Source organism: Heliangelus exortis, chromosome 2 (genome assembly GCF_036169615.1).
Source record: "Heliangelus exortis chromosome 2, bHelExo1.hap1, whole genome shotgun sequence".
Classification (NCBI taxonomy): Eukaryota; Metazoa; Chordata; class Aves; order Apodiformes; family Trochilidae; genus Heliangelus; species Heliangelus exortis.
This window is the reverse complement of record NC_092423.1, coordinates 32,201,411-32,219,598: the sequence shown is the minus strand read 5'-3', so window position 1 is coordinate 32,219,598 and position 18,188 is coordinate 32,201,411. Positions and strand designations below refer to the sequence as shown.

Here is an 18,188-nt window from a genome sequence, read left to right as displayed (position 1 = left end):
CATAGAATGTGTGATTTTATGGAACCTACAGAGGGGGAGATTGTTCTGTTTGTCTGTAGAGGATTTCCTTAGCTAACATCAGCCAGCATTAGTGAGAATTATATAAAGAAATCCTGGCACAATATCCGGAGCATAGCTTGACAATGTGAGCTGTAAATATAAATTTCTTGGTTTGAGCATTTTACTTGCCCCAGCGTTTCTGAAGTGCTGCATCAGGCATTAGTTTGTGGTGACTTTTTTCAGACCAAGTTGCAGTTCAGTAGCTAAGCCCCTCTCTCAATTTCATAGCTAATTTTTAGGGTTGTTTTTTTTCCTGTTCAGCATTTGCTAAAAAGTTTTTTGTTTGTTTTTAACTTATCTTTTGTTCTATAGACACTTTTCCTATTTATTTGAGATAAAATCACTGGAACTGAACTGAGTTCTGCTAAACAAAAAAATAGCTCTCTACCCATCTTAGGGTATTCTTTCTCATTTTTGATCCTGCTGAAACTAGTAATGCAACTCAGTAATCAAGATTACCTTCATCACATAAATCCTTAATTGTAAATTGAAGATGTTGACTACCCCATCTTTTTCCTTGTGGCTTCCAGTCCTTCATTGTATTTCCCTGTACCTGCAGGGACAACGGGAAGTTCTTGCAAGGACACCATGTCAGGAAGGAGGCAGGGACCCAATTTATGGTCTCTCCACAAGATATTTATAGAGAAGGCTTAAGCTGTTTTGTGAGTACAATTGATTTTTTAACCTGTTGGCATCACTGCCACCAAGAACTAAGGGGAGAATTGTCTGTCACTCTAAGGATGGGACTTCACTACAATCAAAGATGAGATTGCACATCTCTCAGAGATGGTGAAACCAACAGGTACATTGCTTGTTAGGCAGCTAAAACAGCAAAATGTGCAGCACATAGATTTTTTTTTTCTCACATCTTTAGGAAGGTGTTGCAAGCTGTGCTGAAATGCATTCTGCCCTGATACTGATGTCCAAGTAAAATCAACCTGAGCTCAAGTCACATCTGATTTAGAGTTCATTCCCTTGTTGCTCTGGGAGAGAGGGGACTACATGATGGCCATTATCTGGGGGAGATCTAAAAAGTGGGAGAGTGACAGAAACCAGCAAGAATTAATTTACTCTCATAATAGCTCATTTGGAAATTTTGTATGCTATTTTCTGGAGATGATGAACTCTTGGTTGCAGTTAAGTTCTGGGGTTGTTCTGATTTTCCCCCTGTGAGCTTTCTGTGCTAAGGAGATGGGGGTGGGGTGGGGTACCATAGTGTCTGTCTTCTGAGGTTAACAGGATGGTCATTAAGGACCATGCATAGAACAGCAGGCTTATTCTCTCCTAGGGGAAATCAATTTTCTGCAGAGCCAGACTTGTAAAGAGGAGAAAATTTCCACTGAAGGGGAGGGATGGAATGGGAGACAAAATTAGCAGAGCAGGGATTAAAAAGTACAAAGGCTTCAAAAGTGACTGAAGATTCAAAAGGCTTTGTTTTCAAGGTGGATTGGTTTTTTCTCTGTCAAAACTGAATGGGTCTTGAACACGCTGATCTTAGAGATAGGAGAGAGAATGGCCTACTGGAGAATCTCTTGGGTGGGGAACATAAGGAGGTTGGGGAGAAGATTGGAGTTTAGATAAATGGTGATGCTTTTTTCTTCTGCACTGCTCCACTCTTACATGTTTGCATCTCTTCCCTAAATAAGAGAGTGTGGTTGTGGAAATGAGGGTCTGTCAACTACGGGTGGCTTAGTGGCTATTTAAGTCCTCCACCTCACTGAAATGGTTGGCTGCCCACTGCTCATTTCCTGCTGCTTAAACCTTGGTGCTCCAACCTCACTGCTCCCTTGCAGACAGGCTGGGGAAAGCTTGTTTTCCCTAGGATGCTGTCATTTTATTCTCATAATAGATTTTGAAAAAAAACCTCAACTATTTCATGGGAGAGATAAGGGAACTAAACTACAACCAGTGTTAAATATCATCATTGAGATAAAGCTCTAATAAGAGTAAATTTGCTTAGTCTTTGTAAGTATGTTTGTATGTTTATGTATCTTAAAAATGTAAGCAGACATAAATCTTTAAATCTCAAACAAGAGGATGATTCTTTTCTGAGTCTGTTCAATATTAAAGGCTAAACCAAAGATAAGGTAACATTCCCATAAACATGGAAGTTTGAACAAAGGAGCCGTTGTCCTGAGAATGTGAGAATCAGAAAGAAACTGAAGTCTGACCATAGGAAATTGTCTTACAAAACGGCATGCTGCATGTCAAGTAATATTTAATGGCTCTCAGAAATTTTAGAACAGGGCAAACCCACAGGTCTTTCTCTTGATCACAGTGCTCTCTGGAGCAAGCCTAAACAAAGCAAAGGGCAGAGGCATATGGAAAATGAATAGCTGTAGCAGATTTTTTTTTTTTTTTTTTAATTTTTTTTTTTTTTTTGGCTTGTTATTCAAGATGTTGGTGTTTTGAGATCTTAATTTCTTAAACAGCAGAAAGGAAAGGGTTGGAAACTCCCATGGTATGAGTAACTGGGAGGAAAGGGTGCAAATACTGTTGATGAATAAGATGTTTCAGGAATGTGTAAATAGTCTGATACTGCAAGTGCTTGGTATGTAAGAGTTGGCCACTGGGCATAGGCAGGACTGTCCAGAGTATGAATTTGGTTGTTCATAGCTGTAAATACTTGCAGACTATAGCTCTCTCTCATGTAGAATGTGTCTTTGACTCTGTGAAGACTCTGTCCTTTTTACATTGGTTTTGTGCTTTCACTGCTTCTGATGGGATGTACAAAAAGCAGTCAGCTTGCTACTACAGGTGATCATTGTAAATTGTGTTATTAATTTTTAAAGTCAGCACATTTGGCAGATTATATTTTGGCTACTGGCATACAGTTTCTTCATATAGGATAAATGTGATATCTGCATGTGGGATTGCAATAGTAAAGTGAGGGGTGTCAGCACTGGGGTTTTCATAAATCTTAAAGATTTATCCAGCTCTTTCTATGAAGCAGGGAATAGAACATTCACTGCTATTATTTTATTTATTTTTTTTTTTTTTCACAAGATTGTTTTCTGGGACCTAAAGCATGCAACTGCAAGTCAGTGTTTTTTCTCTAGCTGAGGATGTTCACAAGTATTTGAGGAAGATGTTGCCCTTGGTGTTGCCAACCCTCAGAAGTTTATTGCAAGGTTCACAATATTTGTTTCTTAACAAATCCCTTAGATCCCAAGGGATGTGATAAGATGGGAATCTTGGCTTTCAGCTTTCTGTTTTTTTGGCTTTTTTCACTGTGGATTTCTCTTCTTCATGGCTATAAAGGGAGGCATTGAAAATACAATCTGAATCTATCATAAAGACTTGAAATATATAAACAAAATAAAAGGATATCTCAAATGGATTTATTTCTTAATTCCTTTTAATACCAAAAGTTAATATGGTAACTTTTTTGTGTGTGTCTTAGAGAGCAACAGGAATTATCAGTATTATACTCTTTGGCCATTTATAGGAAGAATTGTGGGTTTATTCAAGTAAATCTTAGTTTTCTCTCTCTCTAAGGATGCCCTATACTCAAAATAAGGTCTCAGTTTTTCTATATATATTTTTATGTGGTTTGAGTATTGTATCTTATTTATTAGTTTATTTGAAGGCACCTGAAGCTGGTAATGTACAGAATGTCTTTCCTTGAGGGCTCCCAAGCAACTGAGGCTCATTTGTTTCCAAGTCCCAAGTTACTGATCAGATATCAAGATGTACTCTTCACTGGTTTTCTTAGTGAGTCTTTGGTTCCTGAAGTAAAATTTCTCAGCAGAAATATGAAATATTTAAATTCTTTCTCCTTCCTCCAGTTCTGCCCATGTATATTTCACAAAGGGTGATGCTATGTAGCACATTTTTTTTTCATAGATCTCCATTCAGGTGTTTGCCTGTCAGGACCAGCCAAGTGTCCTGTTAAGAACAGAAGACCTTATGTATATAAAGAGTGTATTTATTTAGTGAATCCTGTGGCTTATCTAACGAATCCTGGTCCACATTGGCTGTTTCTGGGGTGTAAGCTGAACCACAGCAGAGCACAGAAATTGCCAATGTTGGCTTTTCTTCTGTGGGAGACTTATGGCCAAGATATCCAGTGAGAGCAGCTGGCACAAAGCCTGAGTCAGGAGTTTTTGGTTGACTCAGATTTTGTTTGTCTTAGGCTCATTGGTTTCCAGAAGTGCTGACTGATGAGTGAGCAGGGAGCTACAAGATGTGCTAATTATGCCATATACCCTGCCTCCTGATATTGTCTTAAAGTGAAACTTCAATGCTCAAAGACCAAAAATAATAAATCTGCAGTTGCATTGGTGTAACCTGGGGCAGCTCCTTGGACCCAGAAGTGAGGTTCCACATTTCTGCAAACCAGGAGTCTTATCCAAAGCACAACTTTTATGAGCCCTACCTCTCCCAAGATACTTACCAGGCTGACACCAGTAAGGCTAATACATTCAATTCTGTCCATGTCATGTTATAATTATAAATTTAGAATATATAAAATATAAATTTTCAAAATAGGGAAGTGCTCTAAAAAAAAATTTTTAAAGCAGTAAACGTTTTGTTTGGGTTTTTTTGTTGTTTGTTTGTTTTTTGTAAGAGGTGGCTCTTCACTTAATGCCATATTTCCTTGCAAGTTTAAAAAACATTTTGACAAACTTAAAAAAAAATAACACACAATTCATAAATTACGTATCTAGATTCAATGCTGGGCAGCTTCATCTAGTTTTAATTTTGTTGTTGGCAGAGCTATCACTTCAGAGAAGGTTTTGGAGAATACTTTCTTTGGGACCCTAGCTTAAGAGTTTTGGTGAGTTACCAGCAGGAATAGATTTGTCCTCTTAAAACTGACGCCTGCAGCATTAATGGGCCTTGAACTAAGGAGAGCAAAGGACTCGCTGACTGGACGTGTCCAGTGTAAGATTTTCACTGCATCAGGGCTGTAGGGAGGACTTTCCACACCAAACAAGTACATTTGTTGAGGAGCCTACAAACATGCTTTAACCTTGAAAAATGTGTATTGTCCTGTTGGGACTTAAACTGGGTGTTTTACATGCTTGAAATTGTACATGTGCATGAGTTCTTAAAAATATTGTGGACAAAAAGCTTATTAAATCCATTTCCACACCCTCAACTGAGGCTATCTTTATATTACAGAGTTGTACACATAAATGGAAAAAAAAAAAAATCTTTGCTTTCAAAAATATACTTGGTGGATTTAAATAAAATCTAAAGGAACTCAAAAGCAGAGGTATTATGTCTCAGTCCTGAGGAAGAATTATGCGCTTCTGTCCATGTAATTATAAAAATCCAAATCCATGCTCTTGTTTCTTCTGAGAAATTTCAGGCAGAGAAAAATGGGGTCCTCTGCACCACTTTGACAAAAGTTTGGCCTTTGGAAGATGGATACAACTATGACACTCCAGCTCTAGAAATCAAAGGATTCAAATAAATATATTGAAAAGAAGCGATTCTGTGATGTAGTTCCTGAAATATATATTTTGCAATGTAAAGATCCTAAAAAAACATTCCTCTCAAAACAAAGTTGCTTCCAGAAAGCATCCCAAGTACCTGGATTTTTCTAATTTGTTAATAATGAAATTGGAGCTCTGTGAACTCAGTAAGTCACACTCACACATTTGATTCAAATGGCCTCTGTGTGAACTCTATAAAAGGCTTTAGCTTTAGATTATCAGTTTGAGTTCATGATCCCTGGTGGTAGCTGGAGTTCTTGCCTTTTTCTTTAATTCCTTTTCTTTTTAGTTCCTTTACTTTCCTTGGCTATTATTAGAGAGGTACCATTTGATTGAGACATATATATGTGTGTATATATATATATTTTACAATATGTTGCAGTCAGAGAATTCTTTTGAGAGTAAATTTTTTTAGTGAAATGTCAGAAAACCTGCCCAAATTGAATGCTCAGAGATCCCTTGCATAATGAGGCTATTGTTAAATGATTGAATACTTCAGAGATTAATATCATGGTATGCTGGCATGCTTGTTCATACCAACTGGAATTTAACAATGAATCCTCCATATGTAAGCAAGACTGTGAATGAGAAATCGGATACAAGACAGCACAGCATGCAAGAACATACAAAGTAAATAAATTCTTCATGCAGGAATGGTATGTTGAGGAGGTTATTTCCAGGATATCTGAGATAATTGAGTTGCTGAATCTGAAGTTTTGCTGAAGATCTTGCTGAAGAAAGAACTGCTTATTTTTTTTCTTCCAGCGCTGATGAGCAATGTTTTTACAGTAGAAAAGATTCTGGTTTGGATGTTTTGTTATTTCTCCCCAAACCCTTTCTGTGAAAATTAGGGTATGCCTGGCATTATCATTTGTGATAGACTACTGTAAACCACATCTCATTTTGTGAAGGATTTATGATCCCTAGGTTGTCTTCCAAACAATGCATGCTATCTTTATACAGAAAATCTAGCAGCACTGCTGAGTTTCTGCAAACAAAAGTTGCATTTTATTTTTTTTAAAACATCTGAAGTCTTGCAAATATGGAATAATTAGTAGTTGAAGATTTAATGATGGCCCAGAAGAAGGACTGAAGTGTTCTGCATGAAATCACAGTTATTAATTTATGCATGGATTTAGTTTTCCATACTTAATTTAGCAACTAGAATATTTTGCTAATTATTTATTAACACTGGTTATTTGTCATGGAAGAACTGTGAGGGGAAAACATAGCTTTCTATCAAAGCAAAAATATAAACATCAGAATTTTAATGTAATAATGTATTCATGTTTTAAATAGTCTTAAATAGCTTCAGCATTCAAATGAACACATATGATATGAATATGTGATACTAATTCAAAATAAACAGTGTTTAGAATAAAAAATTCAACTAAGAACCAAATGTCTTACTTGAAAGAAACTGGGGAAGGAAAACACTGTAAAATATCAGGCTTTTACAGGGAGTTCCTTTTCAACTAAGTGACATTTTATTCTGTCTTGGGTACCAGGAGTGTGTCAAATCTATAGCCTTTTATAAGCACGGTGAAAAGGATTTGAGCTTGTACCTATTGAAGGTAAGAAAAAAACCTGCCCTTGATTTCTTCAAGTGCTGGATCAAGCCACATATCATTTATATGCTGACCAAAAAAATTTATTATTTATTTATTTAAATTTTGGCAAGGAAAGGAACAAGGCTACAGGAAAAAACATGATTGAACTCCTAAAGTGATTTATTTCTTACAGGTCTGAAAGTTCAAGTTCTTTCTATTTCCAGAAGTTTAGTAGTTTTTTAGATTTTGTTTAATGTCTGTTTTACCTGGATTACTTTCACAAGTACTGACAAAAAATTACAATAAGTTTCCAGAGCCTGTACACTTTTGTATGGGATTATTTTTCCAGAGTTGAATGTGCGTATAATTTTTGACATGAATGCAGATTGGCATGAATAGGAAATGCAATTCTCTTTTTTGTGGTGAATACCAGTGTTGTCTTGTAAGTACATTTGTAACTTGAATGCCTTTAGTGAAGATGAAGGCAAGATGCCTTTCTGTGCTTTGATAGCAGAACATTTTTAAGGATGATGGAAAGGAAAGTTAACATTTTAAGAGCTGAGGAATTTTTTGAGTTTAGGTGTTTCTACATACATTTTAAGAGGTTTATTTATGGCATTCTCTGCCCTAGGTTGTTGAAATTTTACAAGAAAAAAACTTCACTTAAACTACTGAGTTTTTCAGTCTTTAATAAAAGAGCATCAAAGTAGCTAACACAGCTGCTCTAGGCTGTGTGTTAGAGCCCCATGATTTGAGCTAAATGGTGCTTGCGTCTTCTTCTGGAAAGCAGGATTTCTGAATATTGTCTGTAAATGCACTGTAAAGGAAATGGCGTGATCCATTATAAAAAATAGATTTTTAAGTTCCTTCTTCCTAGCACAGAGTTGTTATTCAAGGGAATGATATGATCTTGGATCTTATTTGGCTCAGGCAATAAGAGTAGTGTTTATAGACTCACGCCTATAGTTATGTTTTCTGAGTGAGTTTCCCATTTGTGTGTATTTGGATGTCTGAAGTTTGTGTAGCACTGTATTATAGGAGTAACATCTCTCCAAGAATCCAGCAGCAGTTTCTTCCGTACTTTAGACCTTTTTAACGTGGGCTTTTTTTTCTTACTTCTGAAATCCATGATTTTCCTAACAGAGTCTGTTTTAAACAAAATAAACTCAGTTATGCTATTTATGTATTAATTCACAAGAATGAAAGAGCCTTAGAGTTGCTTATCTAAATCCAATTACTGCTGGTCAAATTCATCCCAGTACAGAAGTTCTTGAGATAAAAGCACATATTACCTAAATGCCCAGAAATGCAGGATGTTTTCAGTTGGGTGAATTGTGCTCTAAGCAATGAGTGAGGCCTTGAGTGAACCCTAATGCTGGGGGTATAATTACTGAGCTTTCAACTTGGAAATTACATGGTAACACCATTGGTTTAACTAAGGGGAATTCTGTACGCCAGTTGCTAGGGTTGAAATCTCAAGTTTTACATTTATTTAAACCAACCAAACAGTAACTGGAATTGGGCAAAACCTGTGTTTTCTACGTTTGTACACGTACTACTTTGTAGGTTAGGTCTGTGTATTTAGGCCAGGTTAGGTTGGGTGAGTGGTGAGTCTCACTCAGCCTGTCCAGTCTGACTGTTCTGCATTACAGGACTTGCAGCATCCATCCTGGAGGCTGGCTTGAAAGACAGAATAAGATGTGCCTATCCCAGGGGCTTTTTTTTTTTTTTTTTTTTTTTTTTTTTCTGTAATTCTGTGGAAAAGCTGAAAAGTTTGAGTTACTGTGACCAGATTCTCTCCCAAGAAATTCCTTCTTTGACCCAGTGTCTCTTGTTGGGGGCTGTTCCTCAGCAGGCTTCCCACCTTGATGTATTACTTGCCAGCAGTTGAGTGGGTGGTGCTTGGTTCCTCTACACAGAGCTTATCCACAGCTGAATCTCACTTCCTTCCTAACCCTGTTCACCCACTTGCCTTCCTCTGTACCTCTGGCTTCCCACAGGCAGAGGGAAAAATGACTTGACTCCTTTGTGTGCTTAATTCTGGTCAGTTTGGGATTGGTGTGGGCAGTGGGAAAAGTGGTATCGCTTGCAGCTCAAGTGCTTTCTTCAGGCTCTCTCTCTATTTTAATAGCAGTTACCAAATAACTTCCTGGGAATGACTGGGATGAGCTTTGTCTGCAGTGTAAATGCTGATCGACTGCCTGCCTTCAAGCTTTTGAAAGGATCTATTGATACTTCAGCTTTGATGTACATTAAGGGTTTATTCTCCACTTGTTGCATCTTTCCCAAGTCTGCTGAGTAGTCAGAAAACACTGGGCATAATGTGATTGGGATCTTGGGAGAGATCTTTTTAACTAGCTCTGTGGCCAGGACTCAACAGGGAGATTTTGCACAGAACCATGGGAACTTACTTTAATCCTCCCCTCTGTGTGGCACGGTGTCCATTACAGCTGTTTATAAGTGAAGTGTTTTAAGTGACCTTCATAATTTTAATAGTGGATATCAGATTACTTGAACAATTTTCCCCTCAAATAATATATACAAGAGACAGTAAAAATGTTTATGTTTGTAGGAAGGTATTTCCACCTCTGAATTCATGTTCTCTTGGAATGTAAGAATGACTGGGCTGGGTCAGACAAGAATTTGTTTCGGCATCTATTGAGGTACATGATGTTAAAACAGGGAAAGCATGTGATGAAACTACTCTGATATCCTCTCCCAGTTTCTGACAGGATATGACCTTCAGGGCCACAAATGTGTCTTTGCTTTGAATTTGTGATTGATTTTCCATCCATCTGATAGGTTTTTGTAAAGTTGTGCTCTGTGAGGCATCAGCATGGGCCATAAGTATGAGTTCCATAAGTAACTTTGACTTCCGAGGAAGCACCACCTTCTGTAATCTTTACACTGTATAATTTTCTTGGCAGTCCTTATGCATTATGAGAAACAAGACAACAAGTCACCACCTTGCTGCACGGGTCCTTCTTTAATGAGATGAAGTTCTAGTCTGGATAGTGGCTTCTGACATGGAAGTTTTTTCAAATATCTGATTGCCTGGTTTTAAATGAAAATTATTACTTGAAAAAACATAGCATAATGGAATATGAAGGATTATATATATATATATATATAAAAAATATGAAAAAAAATATTTATGTTTTAATGCGTTCAGGTAATGCTTCAGGAAGAGTGTATTGAAAAAGAGCATACATATACATTGTGTATGTCTGGAAATCTCTTGAGTAATTATTTCAGTTCTGATTTTCAGCAGACACATTCTTGAAGTAGCCATCTAATAGATTCATTACGTCTTTTCCCTTGGACACTGTGATCCAATAAGGTTATCCTTAATGATGCGGGCATTGGTTGAAGGGTTGGTAATAAGGTATTGAGATAAGCTCAGTTCTACAATTATCTTTTTTCTGACCAGAATTTTTGATTCAACTTTTTTGAAAGAATGCCTCCATGCACCATAACTCAGGAGGAAACCAGTGCTCATGTTTTCTCACAAAAAGCAAACTATACCTTGTGGTTTTTTCACTGATGATATCACCAGCTTGTAGAACAGAGGTGTGCAGACTGTTGAATTTTATACTAGTTTCTATTTAAATATAAGAAAGCTAGAGGCCAGCTTGTAATTCATTTTATCCTTATTTCTGTGGGTGTTCCTACTGAAGAATACATTTTTGGTGCCTCTGGGTAAATCAAATCCATTTAAGTTCACACAAGCAGAAAGCTAAACAACTTTGGAGAAGAGGCATAACTTAATACTACTCTCCACACATGCAGGAAAAAAATATGACTACATTTGTAGGAACAAAATACCTTCCTGATTTCATGCAGCACGCAAACTAACATTCTTCATCAGAACTGATGTTCTGATTACTGTAAAATAATTGCTTGAAATATTTAGGAAAACAGTGTCCAAATTAATTCCAGTTACTTTCTTGTGGTAGAGCTCACGGTTTATTGCTGTAGATTAAATCGCCTGCATATGGCTAATTGCCTATAGCAGTGTTTGTTATTGTGGTGCCTCTTACCTCTCTGATGTCTGTTTTTGCAAATGGGAAGGTGCACAGATAACTTTACATGTGGGAGGAAACCTCTTCTGAGCTGAAGTACTTCTGTAAAATCTCTAGTGTAACTAAGTTTTCGCAGCATCACAGCATGTAGCAAATAACACTGAGAAATCTGTAATAAAATCAGTGGAATCACAAATGCCCTGTCTCTGCTGGCAAGGAATTGTTAACTTGTAGCTCTCACCTGACTTTGATGAAACAACATATCAATTCATTAGGAGTGGTTGGACTGAAATGGAAGCTGGGTGTTTCTGTTGTTGGCAGCTTGGGCAGGGGTTGTGTTTTATTTGAGGTTGTTGTGGGTTAGCTGCTGATTTTTGCTGTATCCTTTTTCCATGTATCTTTTAGAGGCTCTTAACTGTACAAGCTAGGCATGTTTTTCTGCATGTATTTAATTTTAAATCTATGTAAATTAAATAAATGAAGATGTACTGAACTGGCCAAGTTTCCTGCTGGGTAAGTTGGCTCGCTGAGCAGCCGTAAATCACACTGGCAGAGAATTTGCCTTTGCCTTCTTAAGATATGTGCTCTAATGTCTTTGAGGCCAAAGTCAACTTCAGGTATTACCATAAAGAACTGTAAAATTAAGTGGAACATACATGAGTGTAAAGGCCCCAAATCTAGAAATACCTGAGATTAGAACAGCATGTGCTCTCAGGGTTAACATGAAATCTGTTATGTGTGTGTCTGGAGTGGAGCCATCTAGGGCAAAATAGATCCACAACTACCCATTGTGGTGGCCTGTAGAATGGTTTATGTCTGCTCTCAGGGCACAAAATCCTGCCTTTCTACAGTGCCAGCAAAAAAAAGAGGTGTGTGTGGAGGGGAGGAAGGCTTGTACAATTTTTTGGTCCCTAAGAGATGGGTAAATTTGTGTTCAACTTAGATTGCACAAATTGTTAATGCCTTAGGGTCAGTTTGCTCTCCTCCTGACTAGTTCCAGTCTGAAATAAAACAAAGCAATGCATGGTTTTTTGTTTCGTTTTGTTTAGTTTTTTTCTCCCAAAAATGAAAGTAAAATGGAAACAAATGCTTTTGTGGGTTGTTAGGGAAAGGATAAACAGTGAAATGGAAAGTCTCACTTTCCATCAGTCACAAATAAAGAGAGATGGAGAGACAGTGGCCTTTAGGTTATACTGAGTGATTATATATCACTCGCTGTGTGGACACTTCAACTAAGAACTTTCTGTAAGGCACAAAATTGCCTCACATCTTCTTTGATTGTTCCAAAGAGTATCTTTAGGTCTTTCCCATTGGTGCTGCTCCTTCTTCATAAGAGATTGAAGCATTTGCTGTTTTCAGTACTAGGCTGAAATCCAAAGGTCTCTTTTCTTCTATGAGTGATCTTCCTGTTTTGTTTTTTTTTTTCTCTCTCCTGGTTTACTGGGTATGTTTGCAGACTGGTATGACAGAGATGATAGAGAAGAGTGTGGTCTTGAATATGTGGTACAGTGCCCTAGCTGCCCTTACAGTCCCTTTCTGAATAGGAGGAGATATGGGTTTCCTCCTAAGGCAGAGAAAGGAATTGCAGGTCTTCCACAATCTGGTTTCTGAAGTAGAATTCACTAGCACCAAATTTATATTGTAGTTAATAGGGATTAACCAAATAAAAAACCAAACCAAATAAAATATGGTCTGGCATACATTTCAGTGGTTTATAATTGATGAAATGTTGGTTATTTTTCCATGTGTTTAGCTTTGTCATTAGAAGATACAATCTTATTATAATCTTTTATAGTATTACATCCTTCATTGATTGTAAAAGTTGTGTTCCATGGAAAAGGCTTCCAAATGTTTCATGGTTTTAGCTGATAACTGGGTGACAAATATTCTCTGTTATCCTCTCAGTACTGGCCCAGGAGAAGATGAAAAAGGGAATAAGGGAGAGAGACTTTAAGGTTTGAAGAAAAAAAAATATGTAAATGGGGAACCCACACTCCTCAGCTGATAATTACTTCCCAACCAGAAAATTATTAAACTGGACTCAGGACCAGGTGGGAGTGCCCAAGTCCAGGGTCCAAGTGACAGTTCATAAAAACTTTGGAGCAGCCAAGCTGATCCTACTCAAGAAGGCAGGGGAAGGTGACCTGTCCTGGTGAACAATGTTCTCCAGTGAGAAAACAGGATTCAGGAGCACCTGAAGCAGAGGTAACAAATACAAACAACAGACTCCAGCAAGAGAGGCCAGGAGGGAGCTACTCGAGGAGCCATTTTATGCTGAGCTCCATGGGCAGGAGCACTGGGATTGATCCATTGGGTCACCCTCTCCTACCCACAGGCATGGAGGGTATCTACTCTATCTGTATTAAAACAAACCTTGTTTGGCAGCTAAGAATGAAAAAACCCCACAATTTTAAGCAAACCTAACTAATTTAACCAAAGAAACATCTACTAATGTTGATACCCTAAAATCCTTACTATAATCAGCATTTATGCTGAAATTATGCATTTCTATGAATCTCGCTCACAGTGACCAGAGATGGACAGAGTGTAGCAAATGTCCAGTGCTTTTCATTTGAACTCTAAAGGTGTTTACTGAATTGCAGTGGCAGAAGGAACCTCTCCAGGAGTATGAGACAAACATTTTTCAAGAACACTAGATCTCTTCCTAGAATATAATATAAATAACATGTGCAAAGATAACTATGTTTGTTAATGAGATATGATAACATGTATTTCTATTGTTTGTTTTCTCCATAGGTATGGGAAAATTGTATCTACAAAGGCAATTCTTGACAAAAACACAAATCAGTGCAAAGGTACGTGCAGAACATCCACCCCGTGAGTTCACTTTCTGTTTGAATGATTGACTTGTGGCTTGACTGCCAAGTCTTTGGCTCCAACTGTGCAATCAACATAATGTACAGTATATTACAAACATATTTAATAATGCCAAAGCTTTGAGTTGTGTTTCCAGTAACATTGCTCATTAATTTTTTTCATTAACAAACAAAATGAAAATCACAAATCAGAACAAGTATCAAATTGCTTTGAGCAGAAAAGTAAATTACCTTCTAACCACATAGTGCTGTCTGATTGAACGATATCATCAGTGATGCAAATAGATTTCCTATATAAAAATGAGAAACCTTTGGGAAAAGTTTCCTAAGCAAAACCTGGCTTAATTTTTCTATTTTTGTGAAGCTTTGGACTATGCGGCTAGAACAAGAAAATGCTCCTTAACACATATAGATTCATAAGTTACAATACCAAGATGTAAAAATGCTTCTCCTTCCAGTTTTATGGTCTTCTTATTTTTTGTGAATATATTTCATATATATTTCACTGAAATATACTATGTTTTGTGTATGTTTATAGCTATATTTTTTTCTGATAAAAACCATATTCTGGACAACATTTTTGGATGAGTTAGTAAAAAGAAAAAACAAATTATGAGATGGGACAAAATGCTGCCATCTCTGAAAGAGATATTCCTAAAGTCTGTAGAAGTGTGTGCCTTTATCTGTTGTCTGCCAACAACATTCTGTTGCCAGCAACAGCATTGCTTTAGGTGCTCAAGAAAAAAGTAAGTTGAAAGAAAAGTTAAGACTAAAAGTCTACTCTTAGAACACTCCACTATCCCGTCTGGTCATGGGACATAGTCAAAAGTGGTACTTTCATGCATTTACTTTTGCCTGAACATGCACTTTCTTTCCTTGGAACGCTGTTATGGCAGGATTCTGATAATACCGTTCAGCATTTCTTTGAATCTCACACTAAGAACAAGACCTGGTTTGGGATTGGGTTTGTTTTTTGTTTTTTTTAAAATGGTATTATGAAGGAATAGAGGCTGTTGGAGGGCAGGCTAGCCCAAGAGCAGAAAGCCCTGGCAGGGTGGTTGGGGGAACAGAGATGAGTGCTGGCAGGAGATGGCTGAGCCTGCTGTGGGGTACTGTGTGACTGGAAGGTCCAAGACCTGGAGGCAGTGTTGGGAGTTGTAAAGTGAGAGAAGCCTTGTAGCATGATGGACCTACAAAGGGGCTGCGTGGATCAAATGGGCTCTGAGCTGCTTTAACATGGAGGAAGAATGCAGTGGTGGGATAGGAAGGGCTTTGGGGTAGGGGTGCTTGGGGACAGGGGTCTGGGGTAGGAAGGAGTTGGGGCTTAGGCATAGAATAGCTGGAGGAGCTTGAGGTGCTGATGTGAGGAGGGATGAGAAATAGGAAATTTGTGATCAGGTAGGTGGGGGTTACTCTGGGATTGATCTTCACTGTCTTACACTTCAGCTAAGACCTTCCTTTGGGGTAGCTCCTTGTCCCCCTTCCCACTGCCATACGTGCATGTGTTCTCTCACGTGTCAACTTCATCCTTTTTTCATCTTTTTTTAAAATGAAATTTGTACACCTGAAGTGGCAACAGAAATCAAACAGATGAAATTTGATGGGATTTGAACTGGGCTGTATGTTGACTAAAGAGATGAAATCCGTTATTTGCCTCCACTGATCTTGGTTGTGTGAGACCATTATTGTCAGTGTAGGTGCTTTGATGGGGTGCTTAAAGGTTGGTGGAGAGAACCTGGAGAAAGCATGCTCAATTATAATTCTTAGCTTTTTGTTTTGTTTTTAAATGCATATGACTTGTAAGCATTCCACAAATGTGGTGGCACGTGATCAGAATTTCTTTCCTTTCCCACTGCCAGCGGTAAACAAGGAAAGGAATAGGCCTGTTCTCAGAATACAAGATGTGAACCAAAAACATTGTAAAGAATGTGAATGGTAGAATTTGAAGAAAGAAAAACATCTGGGTTTGGTCTTCTTTATGTTATAATAAGCTTTGGGATTATTGTAGGGGCCGTGTAACAGTAAGTTGGATTTTTGTGAAAGTTTGCTTTCACATTGTTGTATTACACTGTAGGGCAGAGACATTTATTTGTATTTTTGAAGATGGATCTTTAAGACATAAGTGGTGCCATTAAAAGATCATAAACATAATTGGATTTATTAACAGTATGTTTAGTGGCATAAAAAGAGTAGACATTTTGCTGCGTGCAAATGCTGGGTGCAGTTTCCTTCCTCTTCAGTAAGGTTACCAAAAAAAAAAGGGGGGGAGGGAAAGGGGTAGGGTGTGGGGTGGGAAGAAACAAACAAGAAGAGGAATCAGAAGTGGAAGAGGTCAGCTGGTCTATTCCTCTGCCTCTGGGCAAGACCATCTCTAACCCACCTCTGAGAGTATCCTTTGCTCAGAGGCCTCCAGCAGTGGTCTCCTCGAGCTCCTCAGGCAACTTGTGATAGTACTCCCTCTCCTCACTATAATGAAATGTTTCCTAATGTCAAAGCCAAATCTCCCTTGATGCAATTTAAGACTATTGCTTCTTTTTTCTTTTTGTTTTTTTGTTTGGTTGTTTTTTTGTTTTTTTTTAATCCACAGTGGAAACACAGAACAGTTTATTCCTTTTCTCTTTGCAGCAAACATACATTTGAAGACTGCTATACATCTGTCATATCTTTTCTTTAGACTAAATCTTAATCCTTTCACATTTTCCTTAAAGGCAATTTGATTTCAGTTTCTGATTATGTTTTACTTTGCTGGTTTCTCTAATTAGCTCATGTCTTACTTGACAACCTTAGAGCTAGGCACAGAAAGCCAGACAGCTTAAATTTTCAATAGTATTGAAAGGTTATTTCATTTGTTTTCTCTGTAGTCATGTAACTCTCCTCTTTGTTGATATATCAATGTAAATAACTATGTATATTTAAAATATAGATATATTTCTGTGGCACAGGGACTTGCATGAGAACAGCAGTGCTGATTTATGCTAAGAGATTCTCTGCAGTCCTCATTCTCTTATTCTTTTCTCTAGCGCTGCTGCCGGTGAGGTTTTCCTTATTGTGTGCTCTGCTCTATGTTGTTGATTATTCCCTCCTAAGGCTAGTACTTTTCATTTGTCTGTATTGAATTTTAGCCTATTTTTTTTTCCAGGTGCTCCTTAACTTGCTAAGATTATTCTCAAATCATAAGTCTCCAGAGTGCTTGCAGCACTTACCTCTGTAGTATCCTCTTCACAGTTAATAAATGATTTCTGTAATCCACTGGACAAGATAATTTGGAAAAGACTGAATAATAACAAACCTGGGGAAGACTTTCAAAGAAACGTTCTCAGTATGTCAGGCAGTGCAAGAGTGAGCCATTGAGAAATTCTATTTTTGTTAAACGGATCTGCTGATCAGCTCAGCACCTACACTGCAGCCGTTTTATTTAGACTGTATTTCTCCCATCTGCTCAAGTTATGAGAGACCACCAAGGTTTAACTAAAATATATAGTATTTACCTATCTATAAGTCTAATTACATACTTCTAGGTGGACATATGATGAAACACTATTTGTTCTTGCTAAGTCCGTGCTATATGATACTAATCACTTGCTACCTGTGAGGTTCTGTGAATAGATTTCTATGACTGCTTCAAGGAATTTCTAGAAGCTGAAACTGTATTAAAGTGTCTCTAATTCACTGGGAGCTGCATCCCTTCCTTTTTTTTTAAAAAAAAAAAAAAAAAAAAACCAACGAAAAAAAACCCCCACAAAACTAAACCAAAGCAAAAAACCTATAGGCATTTCCATTGCTCCTTCCTAGTCATCTGGATCTCACTCACCTTCTGCAAAGTATGAGATACCCTGTTAAATGAACACATCATCCTGTGATGTTTATACAGTGTGATAGGGTGGACTGCTTTCAAGGAGATGATAGTTTGTTCTCATGTCACTGGAGATTTCAAAATCTATTTCAGTGTAATTTGCATGTTGACAAAGATACAGAGTAGAGCCAAAAGTGGAAAATAGTTAATATAGCAAAGAAATTATTTCAGATATTCCATGGATCTGCATGTGGCTCTGTTAAAATAGGCTGCTTCTTAGTGAGGAGTGTTAGGTTTCCTCTTGGAAAACCAAGGAGAACGCTCCAGTGGACTTTAAGACATTCCCCACTATCCCTCGGACTTCTAAAAAAGACTCCCACTGGATTCCTGTTGTGCTAAGGAAGAATGTTATCTGAGGATTTCTCCCTGGTATGAATTAAGCAGTTGGGTCTAAAGTAATCATATATGCTGCAAGGGAGTTC

General features: G+C 37.7%; 1 protein-coding gene across 7 annotated transcripts in view; it reads left to right on the top strand.

Moving 5' to 3' along the window:
• RBMS3 (RNA binding motif single stranded interacting protein 3) overlaps positions 1-18,188 on the top strand; it is a 706,618-nt gene that overhangs the window by 370,622 nt on the left and 317,808 nt on the right. For all 7 annotated transcript variants that reach the window (XM_071735450.1, XM_071735452.1, XM_071735451.1 and 4 more), the window contains one exon: positions 13,834-13,892. In XM_071735450.1, coding sequence (XP_071591551.1) covers positions 13,834-13,892 — 59 coding nt within the window. The remainder of the gene's footprint in view (positions 1-13,833; positions 13,893-18,188) is intronic.